Source organism: Polychytrium aggregatum, assembly GCF_025602895.1.
Source record: "Polychytrium aggregatum strain JEL109 chromosome Unknown BJ171scaffold_51, whole genome shotgun sequence".
Classification (NCBI taxonomy): Eukaryota; Fungi; Chytridiomycota; class Chytridiomycetes; order Polychytriales; genus Polychytrium; species Polychytrium aggregatum.
Window position 1 is genome coordinate 1 of NW_026516253.1, and position 19381 is coordinate 19381.

The following is a 19381-nucleotide window of genomic DNA, read 5'->3' on the forward strand; positions in this document are numbered from 1 at the left end:
GGTGCCTCCGAGCACATCTGTTTTGGCATGCGAGCAAACACATGCGACGTGCACTAGGGAGGTCCAGCGGATGCTCGTTGGATATGACGATGCAGATGTGCAACGACAAGACTTCTATCCACAAGCCAATCTTGCTCCGGCCGAGGCGCTCTTTGCGCTGCGTTCGTTTGGCCACTGCGCTTTGCTGGATACCTGCGCAATACTGGGCGATGCCGCCAGCCTCGAATGTATGCCTGTGCGGCAATTCATTTTCGTTGCGATCGAGGCTCGGCCCCACCAACCAGTGTCAACTTCAACCTAATGGATCATGGCCGATCATGGTCGTGTCTGTCTAAGCTTTGGAGGATCGCGACAAACAGCGAAATGATGCGGCAGCGATGACAGAGCGAGCCTCCCAGTGGTGACACTTGTGAATGCACGCATATTGACTCAACCCCTCTGTCTCTCCCAACCAGCTCTCCCTGTACTTCATTCTGGGCTACACTGCTCTGGCCACTGGAGTGATCCTGTACAAGAAGGCTCAGCCCGCCCCCCCTCTCAAGCTGGACAAGGATGAGGAGAACTACATTCGCCGCTACATTCACCACAAGCAGCAGGAGGCCAAGAAGCCTGAGCTGGCCCGTGTCCCCTATGGCGGACCCGCTGTCCTCTAAGCGAGATTCTACAGGCCGCTGAACACCGCTTCTGCACTCATAACCCGCATCTACATAAGAGGAACAGAGTCATTTCCGAATCGTATGTTCAACGTGGACAAATATACAGCTGTTCGAAACAGCCGAGGCATCTCCTCCCCCCCCCCTGTGCTGTGAATGACCACGACGCGGGTTTCCCTCGTATCTCCACAAGTCTCTCCAAGCACCTGAATATCAGCATACCGTGGACACTTGCAAGTTACTACGAGTGGGAACGATGCTCTCCGCTCGGCCAGTGGCTGCAAGGGCGGTCCTTTGTTCATTCGTGATCAGATTATGGGTGTCGGGATGAGTAGTATTGATATACTGCGGAAACCGCCGAGTGCTGGCCAACTTCAAGCACTGAAGCCGATAGAAGAGTGGGCTAGGCGGAGTCTCCATCGCCGGCCAGAGCTGCTGCAGCCTCAGGAAGGCGCCTTCGCCATCAGGGCGAGGATACCCGAGCGCACTTGGCGCAGATATCCGAGGGGGCAAGGCGGATGCTGTCGGTGTGTCGGCAGTCAGCCAGATCTGTCAGCGGCAATCTGCAAACAGCCAGTTTCGCGATATCTTGGGCAGCGGGAGCAGGGCCAAAACGTACCAGGTCGAGCAGGAGCACCAGGTCGGTGCCGCTTCTTGGGCTGCGAACTCCCAAGGTGAGGTAATGCCTCACGGCGAAGAGATGAATACCTTCGTTGATGAAGCAGGACTGGAGGCTTGCGAGCGGGATGAATCGCGATCTCTTGAGGAACCCCACAGCCGAATACGAGCTGATCTGCAGGCCCATATCCTCGAGGATGACGACAACCTCTGCCGGGCAGTCGGATTGTTTCAAATCGCCGGTTATTTGGTGGCATCAGCACCACGGACTCACGAGCGACGGCTCGGCTCGGCTCGACTCGGTTCAGGTTCAGGTTCAGTTTCGGTTTCGGGCGACACTTGCCTGCTCCCTTGGAGAAAAAACATTGACGAAGAACCCACAACGACGCAGAGGCAACGACGAGCATCCAAGTACCCAGGACCGATGGCTGTGGGCCGCTGGTTAGGACAGCTGACCAAGGACCATACAGACGACCAACAAACGCAAGGGCCCAATCGCTTTGCCAGCCGAACCTGCAGCGGATTCGTGAGTTGCCCATACCAATATCGATCGGACCGACACCATGCCACATGCGGCGACTGTCAAGCAAGCCCACAGTACATCGGCAAACACCAGGCTTGGCTTCGATGAAAGGATGTATTGCGCTGCCGATGGGCCAACCGTTTCCTGGACCAGGGTGTACATTGTGCAAGCCGAAACCGCAGGGCATCCAACCCGAGGCCGCCTTAATCCGGGGCCGCTCGCGGACAAAACCCATTCGGCGGACTCGAAGAGCACACCGTCATCCGCAGCTGGCAAATCCATCCCGCGCTGCTCCAGAACTTACCACCAAAGACCGGCAATACCAACAATACCCGACAATACCCGACAACGTGCCAGCAATCAGCGCATTGAGGGCACCACTGAGGGGGATCGGGGGCTCAGTCGCCTCTACGCAACATACCCACCATACTCCACCGCACAGGCGGGCATGGCACGGCGCTGTGATGGAACGCCATCGGAGAAATATGATCTCAGGGTGGTCCGTGATTGCCAGTGTATTCAACAGCGCCGCCGTTCACAAAACAGATTCGAGCCGCAGCCGAAAGCAGTCATACGGCTGGCCATTAGACGCCAGCGGATTGATATTTTTCTTGGCCTTCAGCAAGGCGAAGCTCCCAGACGAAAGGCTTTGGTAGAGCTTGGAGGAGCCGTCTATCGCCAGTGCTTACTTGGTCTTCTTGGTCTTTGCCTGATGTTTGGCCTGACCACGAAGAGCTCGTTGGCGTTTGCCTTCTTGGATGAAAAAGTTGCCAAACAGGCCCAGCATCGACCACATGTACACGCACAACAGGGCCGCCAGCCAGAAGCTGATGTCGACTCGAGGATCGGCTTTGAACTGGTCCCGGGTGTGGCGGATGGTCCAGCTGGCCAGATCCACGATTTGAGGGAAAGTGTGGTACATGATAACAATCGACTGGATCATCATCAGGGTGAACTGAGTCATCTGCATCACGGTGATGTATCGTTTGATAAGCGAGACTGACTTGACGCCGATTCCGGAGAGGAAGTAGTATCCGTACCTAAGTCGGAAAGGTGAGTGCTCATCGTATCAGTAACTCGGACGTAGACAGATGTACATAGGCAGTCAGCGAGTCGGACGGAGCATCAACAGGCGAGGAACGTCGACCAACATCACAACATGGATCAGGGAGTTGTAGGCGGCCGAGAAGTACGCTGTCAAAAAAATGCAAGTAACCGATCAGTGAGACGCCGCTGCAGATCACGATAGCCCATGATAGCGATCCATAGACCATGCAAGTTCTGCCCGACAGGACAGGCGCAAAGAGAACAACTGAGAGCGGGCTTACATGACCCCGTTGGCTGGAGGAGAACGGCAAGCCACCAGATGATAAAGATGGTGGAATGGTGATAGACATGCAGAAAGGAGATTTGGCGATTGTTCTTCTTGAGGACCATGATGAACTAGCGCAAATTCCGAGCCAATGACAGCAGGCAGGCAGTTAGCTAAGCAGCAAAGGGATTCTCTTGGCACACGGCTACAGCGCAGACCGATGTTGCCCTTACTGTGTCGATAAACTCGAATACTTTGGAGAAATAGAACCTGGGGAGCACACGCTGTTAGCCGGGGGAGCACGCCACAAAAGTCGGGACAGCCACCAAAGATACCTACAGCCAAATGAACTTGGCCATCTGTCGAGAGTGGGTGCGCTCGTGTTAGATTTCGATCGTATCAAGATCGCCGAATGTGATCCATCAAACTCCGGATGCCTACAGATTCAAGGGCCGGCGGTTGGATACAAGTTCCCAAAAGTACACCGCTTGGCAAGTGGCGCACATACCTGTCGGCCAGCCGAAGATTCATCAGGGGCATTGTAAAACAGGCTGTAACCATGCTTGAAGGCCTCGGTGATGATACCGTAGCCCATGTATGCGCTCAGATGTGAGCAAGAACAGGTATGGGCGAGCATCAACGATTGAGCCTGGAATTTTGGCAGCAGCTTCATCACAAGGGACACCGATCATGACGATAAGGAAGTAGAGGAGCACGGCGACCAGGACGAGCGAGGCGCTCTTGAGAGGAAGGTACTTGGCATGGACGGAGAAAACGGGATCGAAACAACTTCAGGAAATAGGGGAGTCCCTGGGGTGCAATGGCTGATCCGGCCCTGTGAGCCAGTCATCGACAGGTTTGAGTGCCGGAAGCGCGATACGGTCGACCGCCCTGCCCAGATCGATGAAGAGATCAACGGGAGCCTTGCTGGTCAAGTAGCGGACAGATTGATGGGCCCACTCCTGGGCATCGACGAGGGTAAGCTTCCATGTGAGATATTTTACGAAGCCGGTTACAAGCAGCGAGCGACGCAGACTCGAGGGGGGGCAACGACGAAGACGGCCTGATATAGCAGCGCGATGAGGGCGAAAACCGCCAGGACAGAGGCGGGTGGGGCAGCCAGAAAAAAAAAAATTCTACGTGTGACAAGGCGGCGGGTGCAAGTTGGTGATCTGGAGATGAGAGCCGGAGTCATTGGAGGCAAGGGCCCCAAGGATCTATGGGACGACGATGGCTGTGGCCTTCGCTGGTCACTCGGAGAACTCGACGGGACACCAAGGCTCTCGAGACGGGACTAGAAAGTGGGACAGGATCAGTTGGATGAGAGGGGGCATCATCTTCAGTCCGAAGCAACACGGACTCTGAAACCGAGCGGCGAGGCGGCACTTACAGACTGGTCTGAGGAGCAACTGGCTTGTCGAATCGCTTTGCGCAAATCGTCGTGAGCCTTCATGTCAAAGGGTGAGCTCGCGAAGAGCTGGAGCTCGCGCATAAAGATTGGAGCGGCATCATGGAGAAAGGGACGAAGGGCGTCGAGCGATGCAGATGATTCGATGGAATGCCTGGACACAGAAGAATTGAATGATTTGTTCCGAGGAAAACGACGATGGTAGAGCGTCATGCTCACACGGAACCTACGCTTTGATTATTCCAAGCACAAGCTCGGTAACAAAATCGACGCTTTCCGATTCGAGGAGAATCTTCAAGTCCCGCCGATCCACGGTCTGAGTCGGGCAAGGAGCGGAGGCGACTTCTCCAAAGCCTTGGGGGCTAAATGAGTCATAAATCGGAGACTGTTTCCAACAATAAGAACATCGGCGGAAGACAGCGACGAGGACAGGGTGATGAGCACATACTCGAGTCGCGAAGCTTGCGACCCCGTCGCGGATATGATGTCGGGTGGAGCCATCTCTTATCGTCATATATGCGTCGTCGATAGCATGACGGGTCGTTGATGGACGACTGGCCATTGATGAGGGTCGGAGGGAATGCATGCGAACGGCCAATAGGAGGACGTCGTGGCCGATAAGGAGAAGATCGAATGCGTGGACGTTCCAGATCCGGAAAGACTTGCTGAAGTGGGGAGAGAGTTGTGAGAAATGAAGCACACGAAAGAACACAGATATGACTGATCCACAGAAGTTGCGAGTTGACGCACCCGAAGATAGGAACTAGAGGACTGGATGTTGTAGAGAATAGCCACAATACTCTGCTTGCAGAGGGGGCAACAGCGCGGCGTTCGTCGGGCCCAAGTGACGACTGCAGAAATAGCAGAATGAATCTGAGAACACGGAGGGTTAAACAGATGAAGCCAAAAGACAGTCATGAATGAGACGGAAAACACTTACGAAAGCAGGGATCGACAAAGGCCAAATTGTCAACGGATGAAGACAAATGGGACATTCGGCAGGAAATGAAGGTGAGGCATTGGGGACTTCGATCATTGGAATTTCCGCTGTGTGAGCGGAGGAGTCGGACGAATCAAGGGAGGGCAGCAGGGAGGCATACTGTCGGGGAAGGGTGTGGAGCAAGGGAATCGGAGGAGAGGTGCTGGGATACAAGGGCCTCGACTCTGACGACGGAGATGCAGACGGAGATGGGAGATATGGATGGAGATATGGATGGAGATGGAGATGGAGATATGGATGGAGATGGAGATGGAGATGGAGATGGAGATATGGATGGCGAGCCCGACATTATGACCACTGTTGGGAGCAAGATCGATTTTGGAAGTGCAGATGAGAGCGCTGGAGACACAGGGACAAGTCTTTGGCAGGAGAAGCGGTCAGAGAAAGCAGGACAGGGATGACCGAAGAGCTCGGCACACGGCGAGGTGATTGCTACAGGATAGCCACCAGACCGATGATGTTTGGGTGAGATTGGGACTCAATCGACATGGTCGCGGTTGAATAAAGACGAGAGGATATGACCACAAGGATACAGATATGCAAGTGTAAAGGCCAAACCAGAGAGAATGGGTCGATGCGAGAGCGACTCCATGTCGGAGATGCCGGCTCGAATAAACTGGGCAAGGCCGGGGATTTGGACAGTGAAAGTGGCAACGGCAGCCGATCTGGCTAAGACAAAGGGTCGATCCAATGGGCAAAAGCGATTGCGTACCGACCAAATCTTGCTTCAGATTGAAAGGCCAGCAGGCTGGAGCGGGTGTCGGAGGGACGAGCAACGGCAGCCAGAGGAGAGCGACGAAGGGCAAAGATCGACAGGCGGATTGGAGCACCGACAGGTCAGCCCAAACAGGCAAGGGATGAGACGGAGCACAGAGCCCAACGGCGCAGAATCCACGGCTGCTTGCCCGAGGCCGTAGTGGGCCGCGTGGGCATGCAGCTCAGACCAACAAACTGACAGGATCAAAATTGCCAAGAGTGAAGCATAGACGTGATTGTTGGTATGAAGCCGACGAGATGTAGAGAGCAGATCGAGAAATACTCGAAGGCTGACGATCGAAGCGGTGACGGAGCAGTTTGCCGAGATTGAGGCCACAAGCACACCAGCAGACGACAGTACCAACATCACAGGACGGCGCCGGACAGCAGCTCGTTGTGGATAGAGAAGGCTCGAAGCGAGGGGACAAAAACAAAACAAAAAATGGACGATGATCCACAGAAGAGCCAGCACACTGGATGAGAGTACAAATGACGGACCACGGGAAGGAGAGTGGGAAGCGGGAAATGGAAGCAAAAAAAAGGCTAGCATCGGGAGGTTTCGATCCTCCGACCTCAGGGGTTATGAGCCCCGCGCGCTTCCACTGCGCTACGATGCTGAAGTAATTGACGAGGAGTGGGATTCGAACCCACGCCTCCGGGGAGATCACGGCCTTTAACGTGACGCCTTAGACCAACCGGCCATCTCGCCTTGATTTCGATCAACAATATATACAATATCATCCCAATTCTATCGATCCAGTTTCCATAGAACCATAGGCTCTGTCACTCATATAACAGCTCAGCCCTATGGCCGCTCCGAACCTGTTTTTATTCAATATATTGTATTCTGTCTCTGCGGCCGTATTATATTTAATCAGTTCCCCGTGGGTTTTCCGCATTTCGACACATTTTGGACTATTTGAGTGGCCCACGGGTCCCACCCCGGAAGATTTGCTGGGTCGGACTGTCCATTCAGCGAGTCCCTATTTCAGGTCGTGAAAAATATGTTTCATATTAGTTGGCAGGACTATTAGGGCCTGCTACATGATGAGTTTCTCGCTTTCTAGCTTGTAAATCTTTCCTGGTGTGTATCAGAACAATGGGCCTGACACCTTCGGTCTCGAACTTGATCCGTCAAATAATATTTCTATGGCTCCCGCTTGGGCGTTCAAGGCTTCATCCTCATCTATGCAAGCCGGTGCGTGTTATCGGCCGATTTCTACCTCGATTTTGCCGTTGTATCTCTGTTTTAGTGCAGATATGATATAAACTGTGAATATCCGAGAAAACCTCTGTCCTCGACCATACTGTTCCGATGTATAGTCTGCGTGGAATGGTTTGGTCCGAACTTGATTCAGATTCTCTCCGTTTTGTTCTCAGCGCGAATGAGTACATCGACTGATTTCCGTGCTTGGATAATGACTGTGCATTAGGGGTCAGCATGAATGGTTTGACCGATCGGATTTGTGGATCCCGTGGTCGAATCACTGTCCTTGTCGAAGGTTATGATCATCAAAAATGCGGCGCTCCTGTACTTACATGAACAGGCCAGGCCTCACTTAACGTCACTGTAGTGGAACTTTTCAAAGTATGGTTGGTCCTTGATTGCTGCTGATGAAACAGGTAATAAATGCAATCTTCCTGTTGTTATGGGCAGTCCACAGTAGTGGTATGGTGCTTCGTGTGATGTCGCGCGGACTATGCGAGACAGCTGGCTCAGGCAGAATGTCTGTGTCCTGTGGAGCCATCCCGTTTCATTTCCGGGATGGCATCGAGGGCAAAGCCAGATCCCGTCATGAATCACGGGAACATGCGATATGTGATTGTTGGGGACTTGACCGAAGGTTTCCGATGGCCAAGCCAGCTTGGACATGCTGGCGCTGCTCTCTTCGTCCTGACCACCATTCGTTCGGGGTTTTCTGTAACGGACGGGTACGGAGCTGGGACGGGGACGGTGCCTTGGAGCGAGAAGTATATTCAGACGGATAAAACAGAAGACTCCTCTTGCTGGGCCTGTCCCGGGGAGGGCGGAGTGCCCTTTTATAGGCCCAGCCCAGCAAGAGGACGGGGCAGTGTCAGCCTGCCGCGCACATGTGGCGGCGTGCCGGCCGTCACATTTTCCATCGATGCAAAAATACGGTGACATCAATAATAGCGCCAAAATACTCGAGGAACCCAATTTTATGGTTTAGGGCTTGTATGAATGCAGGTCCGTTTGCTTGTCGGCGTGGTTGTCCGGAAAAGAAAAAGAATATAGACCTCCCATTAGGGGGGGGGCGGAAACTCGGATTTGTTCCGGTGACCATGTGCCCCAAATATGCTACTAGCAGCCTCCATAATTTTCAGGTAATGTTTACTTGGACTAAATCAATATCTGGAAGCTGGCGCGCAGCGCCCTCGATTCCGCGTTCAAATTTAATTTGATAATATAGCTTAAGCCTATTCGCGCCAAAATAACACAGAAGTACCGTAATCCTTTCGCGTTTTAAAGCCATTAACCATGCTGGGGGGACGTTACCCTGTTGATCTGGATTATCCTGAGTGGTTCCCAATATAAAATGACAATTAAAGGATCGGGTTACGCGTGAATACCTTGAAGTTGTACTTTGAAGCTTCATGAGCCGTGCGCGGGTGAGTAATGCGCCTCGAGCATAGTCCCATCATCCTGACGAGTCCACTCAATCTCATAGCAATCTGGTACCAGAGTACCTTAAAATACCACCGATACTACAAACTGAAGATGCGTTTGAGTCTGCGATTCTCCCACGCTTGATCAGCCTGACTGGGTATTTCTTGGGTCACGGGTTGATCAAAGATCGGCTGGCCAATATCTTGTCTAGCTCGAGCATCATCGCTCCGATGGGTTGATGCGACACCTGTTCATAGAAGACTATTCTGTCGAATATGGAAAACCCAAGTAACCTGAACAACAGATTGATATATAAAACATATTGAGATTGGACCGAGTGCTGAACCAGTCGACATTCAGCTCAAGCTTTGACGACTTTGGTCGAAGCCTTACTCCCAAAGCAGCCTGTCACTAGCCTAGATAACACACACAGCGCGTTGGTTAAATGATTGTGTAGGGCCACTGAAAAAATATAATGTAGGAGTAGTGATTGCCAGATTATAGACATAGGCCGAACGCATTTAAAAACAGAGGTACGATGTGCTTGCTAGGCTGATTCTCTACGTATTCTGATTAGGAACTAATTCGATCGCGCGATCGCAATCTTGAGCCTCCCACAACTTCGATATTTATCGAGTCTATCAATTTTTTGATTGTCAAAAATCTAATGAATAACTGGGCAAGTCATTTCATTCACTGTCAGCTCGACTGACCGATTTTTAAGCCATATTGATAGTTCGGGAACTATTTTTTGTTTTCATGAAGGTATTGCTGCGAATATTTTCCCGGCTGCTCATCTGCCCCGGTGGAGTTCGCGGTCAGCAAACGGAATCAAAACGAAAATATGATTAGATAAAGCATCTATAAAATATCTGATGAATGATGAGATAGTCAGAATATGTCGATGTCCATATTCAAAAACATATGATTTGCTGTTCGGTTCGGAAGCGTACTTCATCGTCCAGTCGTCAAATTCTGAATAATTACAATATGGGGTGTCTGAATGAGGATTTTTATTAAACCCATCCCAGGACAGCAAAAGTATCGATAAAATTGATGCAATCGAGTAGTGGAAGAGAAAAATAGCAAAAAAGGCCTAGCATCGGGAGGTTTCGATCCTCCGACCTCAGGGTTATGAGCCCCCGCGCGCTTCCACTGCGCTACGATGCTGAAGCAAGTGACGAGAGTGGGATTCGAACCCACGCCTCCGGAGAGATCACGGCCTTAACGTGACGCCTTAGACCAACTCGGCCATCTCGCCTTGAGATCGTTTAAAAAAATTAAAAATATAAACTATTTGATAATACCAGATCAAGCCTCCCCCGATCACACATTTGCTTTCGCTGTCGTGCACAAGTCGTTGGGGTCTCACAAACTGTAGACCCCAGTATTTCATTCTAAGCAAATATTATAAAATGTTACAGATTATCGCAGCAAATTCCTCAGAGTGTTTTCTATGGCTTACATAGAACCGATGTTGCTGTGATGAGGCTTCTGCATCCATATTACGTAATTTATTAATAGTATATTTATTTTCATATTCCCAAAGGGCGGAAGCAAGTATGCAAGCCATCAATGTCTACGTGACACTTGAGAAATCAATTTTTCGATGGAACTAACTTCGGTAGCCACATAGAGAGCTTACAGGCATCTCCACAGGAAGGTTTCTGGCTCACGCCAGATTCAGCTGAGTTATTCTGAACAAAGAATTGAACTTGGTTCCCAGAGCTTTCGCTACTGGGTGGGTGTGGCTTAATCCCTATTACGTGTGTGTGTATAGAAGTTTTTATGCGGATAAAAAGAATCTCTCGCATAATAAAAAATATACCAACAGAAAGTACATACATAGAGCACACATTGTTTCTGTATTCCTCCTGTACATACTATTCTCAGCATCAGGACAAGAACAGGCGTTCCCATCAAAAAGGCAATGACTATGCGCCTCTACGAAAAGGAAGGAAATCAAGCAAGGTAATGTCGATCGCAGGCACCTACAAATGGGATGGAGACCCTGTCCTGACCGCGCGGATTGCCAGTGATATCAGCCGCTCAAGCCCGAAGAATGTTCCTCTGGCGGGTCAGAGGTTTCCCTCCCAAACTGGTGGAGCGCGCATAAAGCCTGGACCCAATAGTCCCAAAGTCCCCGTGAACAGGAAACATGCGTCGGAATGTGTCCGAGCCGACGACCGTCTTGACAAGTACGTACACCCCACGACGATTCGCGAAGGCATCACGTACATCGGGCTTGCAACCGGCACACCCCCCAAGCTGGCTCGAGTGCCCGCAAGAACCAGTCACCATCGACCAGGAAAACTGAGCAAATGGTGTGCCAGTCGCGAACGAATCCTCAACAACAGACCAGCGATCTGGCTGAATGTCGTGGCGGTGTTGGGTGACATCGCAGCTCAGTGTCTGTTGTGGACGCCAATCATTCGTATGCGCCAATCGGTCGTATGAGCCATGCACGACAATAGGGGCCTGAGGAAACAGTTTCACAGGCATATGTCAGCACATGTCAGCACATGGAAGTTAGAGTTGCAGATTCCAAACTCTCACTGGACGGATGAGTTAGGCAAAGCTTGACATCGCCGCCCCTCCGCAAACAGCTCCCCAAGAGACAGGGAGCTGCAGTGATGATTATAAACTGTCCTGGTTAGTAAGGCCCAGTGCCAGTGCCAGTGCCTGGAAAGGCATTTGGATCGACACTTATTATATATTGATTGGGCTGAATTGTTTGGGATGTTGCGGATACGCTTCAGCATATACGGAAGCTCAAAGGATTTGAACTTGGGGGGGGGGTGCTGTCCAAAGAAACACAGGGTGAAAAATGAAAGATGAAAGTGTGATGCACGAGAGCTTGAAATAGAAAGTCACGCGCGGTGAGCACTGGGGTGATGGTGGCGGTCTTCTGTAGATTTTATAATGTTTATATATTTATTTTACTGTAATAGCAAACAAGGCGAGATGGCCGAGTTGGTCTAAGGCGTCACGTTAAGGCCGTGATCTCTCCGGAGGCGTGGGTTCGAATCCCACTCTCGTCAATTACTTCAGCATCGTAGCGCAGTGGAAGCGCGCGGGGCTCATAACCCTGAGGTCGGAGGATCGAAAACCTCCCGATGCTAGCCTTTTTTGCTTCCATTTCCCGCTTCCCACTCTCCTTCCCGTGGTCCGTCATTTGTACTCTCATCCCAGTGTGCTAGCTCTTCTGTGGATCATGTCCCTCGCTTCGAGCCTTCTCTTTATCCGCAACGAGCTGCTGTCCGGCGCCGTCCTGTGTTGTTGATACTGTTGCCAGGCGGTGTATTGGTCCGTTTTGGTTGACTGGAGAATATGGACAATAGCGAAGCCTCGTCCCAGCAATATTGGATTAATAATACCACACTATATCATATATCACTATCAATTCTTCAATAATATAGATTGGATGCAAAAAGGATTGTCGTTACAACTTTTCGAACCTTTCTTTCGAGGTTTGTTGGGTAATTTGCAGCATGATCTGTTCGACTCGAGCCGGGGGGGACTGGGAGGACTGGAAACCCATGGTTAGGTTTATAAGCCATATAAATAAAAGCGAAGAAAAAATAAAAAATAAATAATAATAATAATAATAATAATAATAATAATAATAATAATAATAATAATAATAATAATAATAATAATAATAATAATAATAATAATAATAATTAATAATAATAATAATAATAATAATAATAATAATAATAATAATAATAATAATAATAATAATAATAATAATAATAATAATAATAATAATAATAATAATAATAATAATAATAATAATAATAATAATAATAATAATAATAATAATACTAATAATAATATAATAACTGATACATAAAATGTTTATGTAATTCTAGAATTATGAAATCCAAATGACTGCACTAATCCTAGTTGATTAATATGTTCGGTGATAAAGCCTGTGATGTAATAATGGCTAGATTCAATCCACCCTTGAAAGCTACCCGCTTCTTGCCTTGGCTAAAGCTTCCTTTCGGTGCAAGTGCATGAATAAGCGGTCGTTCTTCAGTTTAATTGTTTCTACTGGTCGTCATCGTGTTGCCATCCAAGAGGCCCAGCGATGCTCAGCGGTCTAAAGGATGCAGACGCTGGCTGATTAGCGTCGTTCCCATGGGGAGCGAGAGGATAAGATCCCAATCATCCTGAAGAGCCCATATTGCCCGCTTGACGTCCCAGGTGTACTCGGTGGAGTAAGCACCATCTGCTCTCTGCCCTGGCAATAATGCAAGCGACAGAAAGGCTCAGCAGATTCTAGCGTTTGGTGGCGCCGGATACGAACTACACATTCAAGGCACCTCCGTCCTGTTTACACGGGCATTCTTCGGACGAGGGCCGTCCAACCACTTTCTCCGCACACCCCGGCAGTTGCTGTTCCTTCCGCCCGCATCTGCCGTGGTTCAATGCCAGCTCGAATTGTCTTACCAGATGTCTTCAAGGCGCGCCACTTGAACGTGTCTGCTGGCGCGAATGCGGCGATGGCACCCACGTTTCCGATTTGCCGCCTCGTGCCTTTGCGTTCTTCGCACGTCGCCTCTCTGTCTCCCGTTGGCCTTCGACCTGCTGTCTCCCCTTCCTCTCCGTTCTTCATTCCAGTTTCGTGCGGTCTCTCTTCTTACGGCCGCTCTTGAACCCCGGTGCCACGATGGTGTTCAAGATCCTCAGCTGCTGCTTCGGAGAAGGCTCTGCCCAAGCCGATGCACTTTCCGTCCCTTCCAGAGGGGCAGCCGCTTCCCCAATGCTGATCCAACCACAGCGGCCCCCTCCGATGGATCCCTTTGGGCCGTGGGTCCATCCGCTCGAGACCGTTATTCAAATGGCCAAAGATGAACCCGACGCTCTTGCCATCCTCACCAACGAGAGCGACGTCCTGGAGAAATTCAGCTACCTTCAGCTCTGGAATCGATCGTATTCCATCGCCCAGGCCCTCAAAGCTTTGCCTGATTGGGATGACCCTGGCCACGACACCGTCGCGCTGTTTTGCGAACCCGAAGCGCACTGGGTCATCTATTCGTTTGCCCTCTGGATTCTCGGCAAGTCGGTATCAATGATATCTGGAGATCTGGCTGTGACAGCGCACTGGATGTGCTCATCAAGCTAAACCTTGAATCTTGGTTGATACAGGAAAATGATCGCATTCGGATTGAATTGGCCTGCAACAGCCCGCAAGAGTCTCTGTCAGAGGTAAGCCCTCCAGCAGCCGTCAGGCGATATGGACTCCATTATAACCGTATCACCCGTGCCTTCCCAAGGCTCAATATCAAGTACGTGCTCTACCGTCTCAACAAGCCTGGTCGAATCGAAGGTCTACAGCCAATCGATGCCGCCAGCCTGGCTTTTGAAGGGGTCGTCCCCACACCTTCCACGAGTGCCTGCGAGTCGTTCGATGAATACATTGGATACCTCAGCACCTCTGGCACGACAGGCAAGTCTCCCGCTCTTTACCGTAAGAGTGTGAAGATCTTGTACCTAATGAAATGGTTCTCTTACCTTTGATGTCTCGTAGGAATTCCAAAGACGTGAGTTTCATTTGTGCGTCTCGCGAAGCGTTCACATCGGCAGCGGCGCTGAGCTTACAACCCTTCGATTCAATCCAACAGCTATCAGGTCTCCCATCGATTCTGCCAGACGAGCCGGCCCGCAGTTGGTGTGCCCTACGGAAGCATAGCTGTGTTCCAGGCACCGTCGTTTTCGGCATCCATGGCATCCCTGGTCTTGGTGTTCAACACCAAAGGATCGGTTTGGTTCCCAAAGCCGACACCTAATCCAATGGATAAAGCTCGGAGCGTTATTGGCCTGCTGGATAGAGGCCTCGACATTGTGATATCGGTGAGTTGGTTTGTATGACCCACGGTGATCGATAGCCGCGCACTCACCCGCGATCCCAAATCCAGCCTCCATCTTTCGTCAAAATGGTTTTCAATGTGGCAAGCACCAAGGACAAGACCCCCTGTTGGGACAAAACCAAGCGGGTGAATTTCGCGTCCGAGCTTATTCCCATTTCGGTGGTTCATCGAGCAAGGAAGTTGTGTCCAAATGCCATCATCAGATGCTCCTACGGCTCCAGTGAGGTACGTCGATTTGCGTAGCTAGGCGGCGTGTGGCTATCTGAGCTAACGGGTCTCCCCTCCCCTCTAGACCAGTGTCATCAACGCTGTATCCTCATGCATCATTCAGCCATCAGAGGAGACACCTTCGCAACTTGTCTATAAGTTGCTAAAGCCTGGTGTCCGCTGTCTCCTCTTCGATGAGGAGGGCAACACAGTGGATCAGCGAGTATCTTGTAGTGGAATCCTGGTTTTGGCGGTTGACAAGGACGACCCCATCAAGAACCACCCCAACTTTGCGAATTCTGATCCCAATGACAAGCTGGCATCCTTTGGCTTCCTCGAGGACGGCTCGCCCCGTGTCTGCACCATGGACTGGGTCGAAATGAAGGGCGACCGAGAATTTACCGTCATCGGAAGGTTTGTGCCACATTGTTTCTTAGGACAAGTGCTGCCAACGATGGCATCCTTGATACTGGAAGGCGTATCGGCTTGAACATTACTGACCAGGCCGTCGCCCTGATCACAATTATGTTGAACTCAGATTCGGCCAGAAGATCAAGGTCAACGGTGTTTACGTCGACCTCAACGCACTCGAAGAACTGGCGAACCAGCATATGGGAGGGGTCCTGGCGGATTGTGCCCTGGTCCAGACTTCTGAGAAGAAGATTGTCATGCTTTATGTTCCTCGAAAGGGATCCAATCCGGTGCTGAGTCCCGGGGAGATTCTTCAAATGACTGAGGATCTGTTTGCTCTTAAAAATGTCGCCAAGTTCCCGATCCACAACTGCTTCGAGCTGAGTGAGGTTCCTTTCAACGAATCCGGAAAACGCGACCTCAAGAAACTGAAGCGTATCGCGGAGCGAGCTGATCACTACGGCATGTCTGTCTCGTATCCAATCCTGGATGTCAATCGCACGGCACTATCTCGCATCGCAACAAAGATTTCTCGCCTTGGAAGCCAGATTCTCGATATCGAAGCATTGGACGGCCGCAACTACTACATCGGCGGTGTCGGCTTTGACTCGCTGAGTGTCGGCCGTCTGGCCCTCGCCATCAAGGACGAGTTCAGTGTCGAAATCTCGCCACTTATCTTGCTGTCGAACGGAATGACACCGACTGATGTCGCCCAGCTGGTTGTCGACATCCTCGACAACAAGCCCCTGATTCCCCCGACCGTCCATCTGGCTGCCGAAGCCGCCAAGCTCGACGATGCGAGTGTGACGGCCGAGGGTCTCCCTCCGTTTGTCTATCCCAAGGACCCTCGCGGCATCGTCCTGACCGGTGCCACTGGCTTCCTCGGAGCATTCCTGATCTTTGAGCTGGCCCACAAGTTCCCTCAGGCCAAGATCTACTGCCTCGTGCGGGCTCCGACCGAGCAGGTGGCTGTCGAGCGCATCATCAGCACGGCTCAGAAGCTGGTCCTCGATCCGAGCCAGAGAGCCTTTCTTGACCACAACCTCAAGTCTCGACTCGTTGGACTGTGCGGCAACCTGTCGCAGGACAAGTGGGGACTCTCGGACGAGCGATGGAAGGAGATCAGCGAGGAGACCGACATGATTGTCCACAACGGCGCCGAGGTCCACTGGCTGTATGACTACGAGCGACTCAAGGGACCCAATGTCCTCAGCACGGCAACGGCATTGCAACTGGCCACAACTCATCACCTCAAGGTGTTGCACTACATCTCGACCATCGGCACCATCCCGATGGCCAAGAAGGCAGACAAGCCGCTCGAGGAGAAGATCTACTCGGCCTGGAACATCTCTGGCGGGTATGGCCAGACCAAGTGGGTCTCTGAGCAGCTGGTCAACAAGGCACGATCGAGGGGAGTGCCGGTGACCATCATCCGCCCAGCCGGTATCGTCGGCGACAGCCAGTACGGAGGTGAGTTGAGTGTGGTGTGGAGCAGTGTGGTGTGATGTGATGTGGTGGAGCCGCATGCGCCGAATCCCCAGGACGCAGCCACGTATCGAAACCACTCTGAGGGAAGGGATTTGACCAAAGCCTCTTGTAATCACCCACACTCACTCGCATTCACCCACTTTATCATCAGTGAGTAACTCGGACGACTACATCTGGCGGTATGTTAAGGGATGCATTCAACTCGGTATTGCTCCCTCGCACGCCACTCCCGTCACGATGACCATGGATCCCGTCGACCATGTCGCCAAGGTGGTTGCCGAGATTGCTGGCTCGGAGGAGGCTTTGTCCAAATTTGTGTTCCATGTCAGCGACTCTGAGTACAGGTGAGAATTTGGCTGGGCGAGAAATGCACGGGAGAAGCGAACCGCTGTGATTGGCAGATAGACATGTGGATATGGAAGATACCGGTGCCGAGAAACACTGAGTGGGGGTCCAAAGGGTGAAATTTGATGAATCGCCACTTGTCGCTAACACGCTCGATACCGCCAATACCTTTTATCGCCTTATATCACCCGCCTCCCATGATATATATCACTGCAAAGCGTCATCACCGAAACCAAACTATTCGAAATCGTCAACGCCCACGGGTGGCGTGTTCTATTCGAAACTCGCGAGCAGTTCAAAACATTGTTGGTCGAAAACACATCACTTGAAACAAACGCACTCTTCCCCTTGATGCATATTATGATGGATATGTCATTCAAGATCGACAACAGAAATACTCAAGCCATTTACCCGACTCCAAGCCCGCGCGCGGTGCAGGTCACTCGAAAGTGTCTTAGTTACCTTTACCATGCTAAATTTCTGCCTGCTCCTCAAAACCCTTCTTCCGACATCAAAGAAGAAGAGTTCCCCGAAGTGAGCATCTTTGGGCGAACAGGCCGGCATTGAAGAACAAAGACCTGTGCTGTATTGAGCATAGTTACCAAGTCTCACTCCCCCCCCTCTCTCGATTATTCGGCATCCCGTTGCAATTAGAAAGAGAGGATTTCACCTCACCAAAATCCTCTTATCCCAAACGAGCGTGCAAAAGTTTGCTGTTTGGGAGTCCATTAGATATTCGTCCTCCGTCGTAGCTTTGTTTTACTTTCATATTCCTTTCAGCAAATTCAAATAAAGTTGGAAGTAAAAGTCGTGTGCGCCAGGAGACGAGGACACTTCAACTCGCATCGGCGACTCAGCTTCAGCCACTTTTCCGGAGAGGGGATTGTAATTATGGATAGCTGCAACATAGCCCATGGATATGAGCAGATATGTAAAGCTCAGTTGACAAGAAAGCAGAGTACGAAGTGGAAGAGTGACAATCAAAGAGAGACTTGCCCAAGATACCAAACTGAAACTTAGTGGTGGGACCTGCGGCAAGGGATATTGGGGTTGAGACAAGTACACACGATTGGAATGCGCCAAGAGAGCGTATGACAATCCATTTTACGAGATGAATGGATTCGATAGGAAGCGGAGCGATGTGTGGATGCTGGTTGAGAAAACGCGGTGACAGTAAGCGATGTGGGAATGATTACTTGAAACAGAGAAAATAACAAGTGCAGGATGAACCTATCGAATTGAGATGATCGAGGAAAGATATTGAACTCTACTGAGAAGATTGAAGAGAGGATTAACATGAACGAAGGAAAGAAATCTATTTGTGGGAGGTGGGTGGCTGTGCGGCCCTCGTCCGAAGAATGCCCGTGTAAACAGGACGGAGGTGCCTTGAATGTGTAGTTCGTATCCGGCGCCACCAAACGCTAGAATCTGCTGAGCCTTTCTGTCGCTTGCATTATTGCCAGGGCAGAGAGCAGATGGTGCTTACTCCACCGAGTACACCTGGGACGTCAAGCGGGCAATATGGGCTCTTCAGGATGATTGGGATCTTATCCTCTCGCTCCCCATGGGAACGACGCTAATCAGCCAGCGTCTGCATCCTTTAGACCGCTGAGCATCGCTGGGCCTCTTGGATGGCAACACGATGACGACCAGTAGAAACAATTAAACTGAAGAACGACCGCTTATTCATGCACTTGCACCGAAAGGAAGCTTTAGCCAAGGCAAGAAGCGGGTAGCTTTCAAGGGTGGATTGAATCTAGCCATTATTACATCACAGGCTTTATCACCGAACATATTAATCAACTAGGATTAGTGCAGTCATTTGGATTTCATAATTCTAGAATTACATAAACATTTTATGTATCAGTTATTATTATTATTATTATTATTATTATTATTATTATTATTATTATTATTATTATTATTATTATTATTATTATTATTATTATTATTATTATTATTATTATTATTATTATTATTATTATTATTATTATTATTATTATTATTATTATTATTATTATTATTATTATTATTATTTATTTTTATTTTTTCTTCGCTTTTATTTTATATGGCTTATAAACCTAACCATGGGTTTCCAGTCCTCCCAGTCCCCCCGGCTCGAGTCGAACAGATCATGCTGCAAATTACCCAA

The 19381-nt window shown here is 50.3% G+C and overlaps 5 protein-coding genes and 6 non-coding genes across 11 annotated transcripts; 4 read left to right on the forward strand and 7 right to left on the reverse strand.

Moving 5' to 3' along the window:
• Positions 1 to 479: 479 nt before the first annotated feature.
• BJ171DRAFT_401274 (uncharacterized protein) lies at positions 480 to 632 on the forward strand (the record flags this gene model as incomplete). Its single annotated transcript, XM_053107209.1, has 1 exon — positions 480 to 632. A coding segment is annotated over one exon (153 nt), but the record flags the coding sequence as incomplete, so codon positions are not given.
• Positions 633 to 775: 143 nt separating this feature from the next.
• On the reverse strand, positions 776 to 2025 carry BJ171DRAFT_522957 (uncharacterized protein). Its single transcript, XM_053112527.1, has 4 exons — positions 1813 to 2025; positions 1615 to 1699; positions 1273 to 1481; positions 776 to 1174 (listed from the first exon to the last, which is right to left on the reverse strand). The coding sequence occupies exons 1-4, from the start codon at positions 1954 to 1956 to the stop codon at positions 1097 to 1099; spliced, it is 516 nt and encodes a 171-aa protein (XP_052962698.1). The 5' UTR covers positions 1957 to 2025; the 3' UTR covers positions 776 to 1096.
• Positions 2026 to 2215: 190 nt separating this feature from the next.
• BJ171DRAFT_241392 (ELO family) lies at positions 2216 to 3708 on the reverse strand. The gene is made up of 6 exons (XM_053106642.1): positions 3615 to 3708; positions 3442 to 3465; positions 3340 to 3376; positions 3123 to 3237; positions 2946 to 2988; positions 2216 to 2834 (listed from the first exon to the last, which is right to left on the reverse strand). Exons 1-6 carry the CDS (start codon positions 3665 to 3667, stop codon positions 2480 to 2482), a joined length of 627 nt encoding a protein of 208 aa, XP_052962699.1. The 5' UTR covers positions 3668 to 3708; the 3' UTR covers positions 2216 to 2479.
• A 534-nt stretch (positions 3709 to 4242) lies between these two features.
• On the reverse strand, positions 4243 to 5670 carry BJ171DRAFT_634531 (uncharacterized protein; the record flags this gene model as incomplete). The annotated part of the gene is made up of 6 exons (XM_053115682.1): positions 5455 to 5670; positions 5265 to 5365; positions 5107 to 5175; positions 4745 to 4899; positions 4497 to 4668; positions 4243 to 4323 (listed from the first exon to the last, which is right to left on the reverse strand). Exons 1-6 carry the CDS (start codon positions 5507 to 5509, stop codon positions 4243 to 4245), a joined length of 633 nt encoding a protein of 210 aa, XP_052962700.1. The 5' UTR covers positions 5510 to 5670.
• A 1144-nt stretch (positions 5671 to 6814) lies between these two features.
• On the reverse strand, positions 6815 to 6887 carry BJ171DRAFT_t280. Its single transcript has one exon. It is a non-coding gene; the product is annotated as a tRNA-Met (tRNA).
• Positions 6888 to 6895: 8 nt separating this feature from the next.
• Positions 6896 to 6979, reverse strand: BJ171DRAFT_t279. The gene has a single exon. It is a non-coding gene; the product is annotated as a tRNA-Phe (tRNA).
• Positions 6980 to 9996: 3017 nt separating this feature from the next.
• BJ171DRAFT_t278 lies at positions 9997 to 10069 on the reverse strand. Its single transcript has one exon. It is a non-coding gene; the product is annotated as a tRNA-OTHER (tRNA).
• Positions 10070 to 10077: 8 nt separating this feature from the next.
• Positions 10078 to 10160, reverse strand: BJ171DRAFT_t277. Its single transcript has one exon. It is a non-coding gene; the product is annotated as a tRNA-Leu (tRNA).
• Positions 10161 to 11857: 1697 nt separating this feature from the next.
• On the forward strand, positions 11858 to 11940 carry BJ171DRAFT_t267. The gene has a single exon. It is a non-coding gene; the product is annotated as a tRNA-Leu (tRNA).
• An 8-nt stretch (positions 11941 to 11948) lies between these two features.
• Positions 11949 to 12021, forward strand: BJ171DRAFT_t268. Its single transcript has one exon. It is a non-coding gene; the product is annotated as a tRNA-Met (tRNA).
• Positions 12022 to 13501: 1480 nt separating this feature from the next.
• BJ171DRAFT_241411 (male sterility protein-domain-containing protein) lies at positions 13502 to 18011 on the forward strand. Its single transcript, XM_053106643.1, has 10 exons — positions 13502 to 13969; positions 14057 to 14116; positions 14185 to 14357; positions 14439 to 14451; positions 14533 to 14761; positions 14827 to 15003; positions 15071 to 15399; positions 15524 to 16866; positions 17036 to 17228; positions 17448 to 18011. The coding sequence occupies exons 1-10, from the start codon at positions 13578 to 13580 to the stop codon at positions 17794 to 17796; spliced, it is 3258 nt and encodes a 1085-aa protein (XP_052962701.1). The 5' UTR covers positions 13502 to 13577; the 3' UTR covers positions 17797 to 18011.
• Positions 18012 to 19381: the final 1370 nt, after the last annotated feature.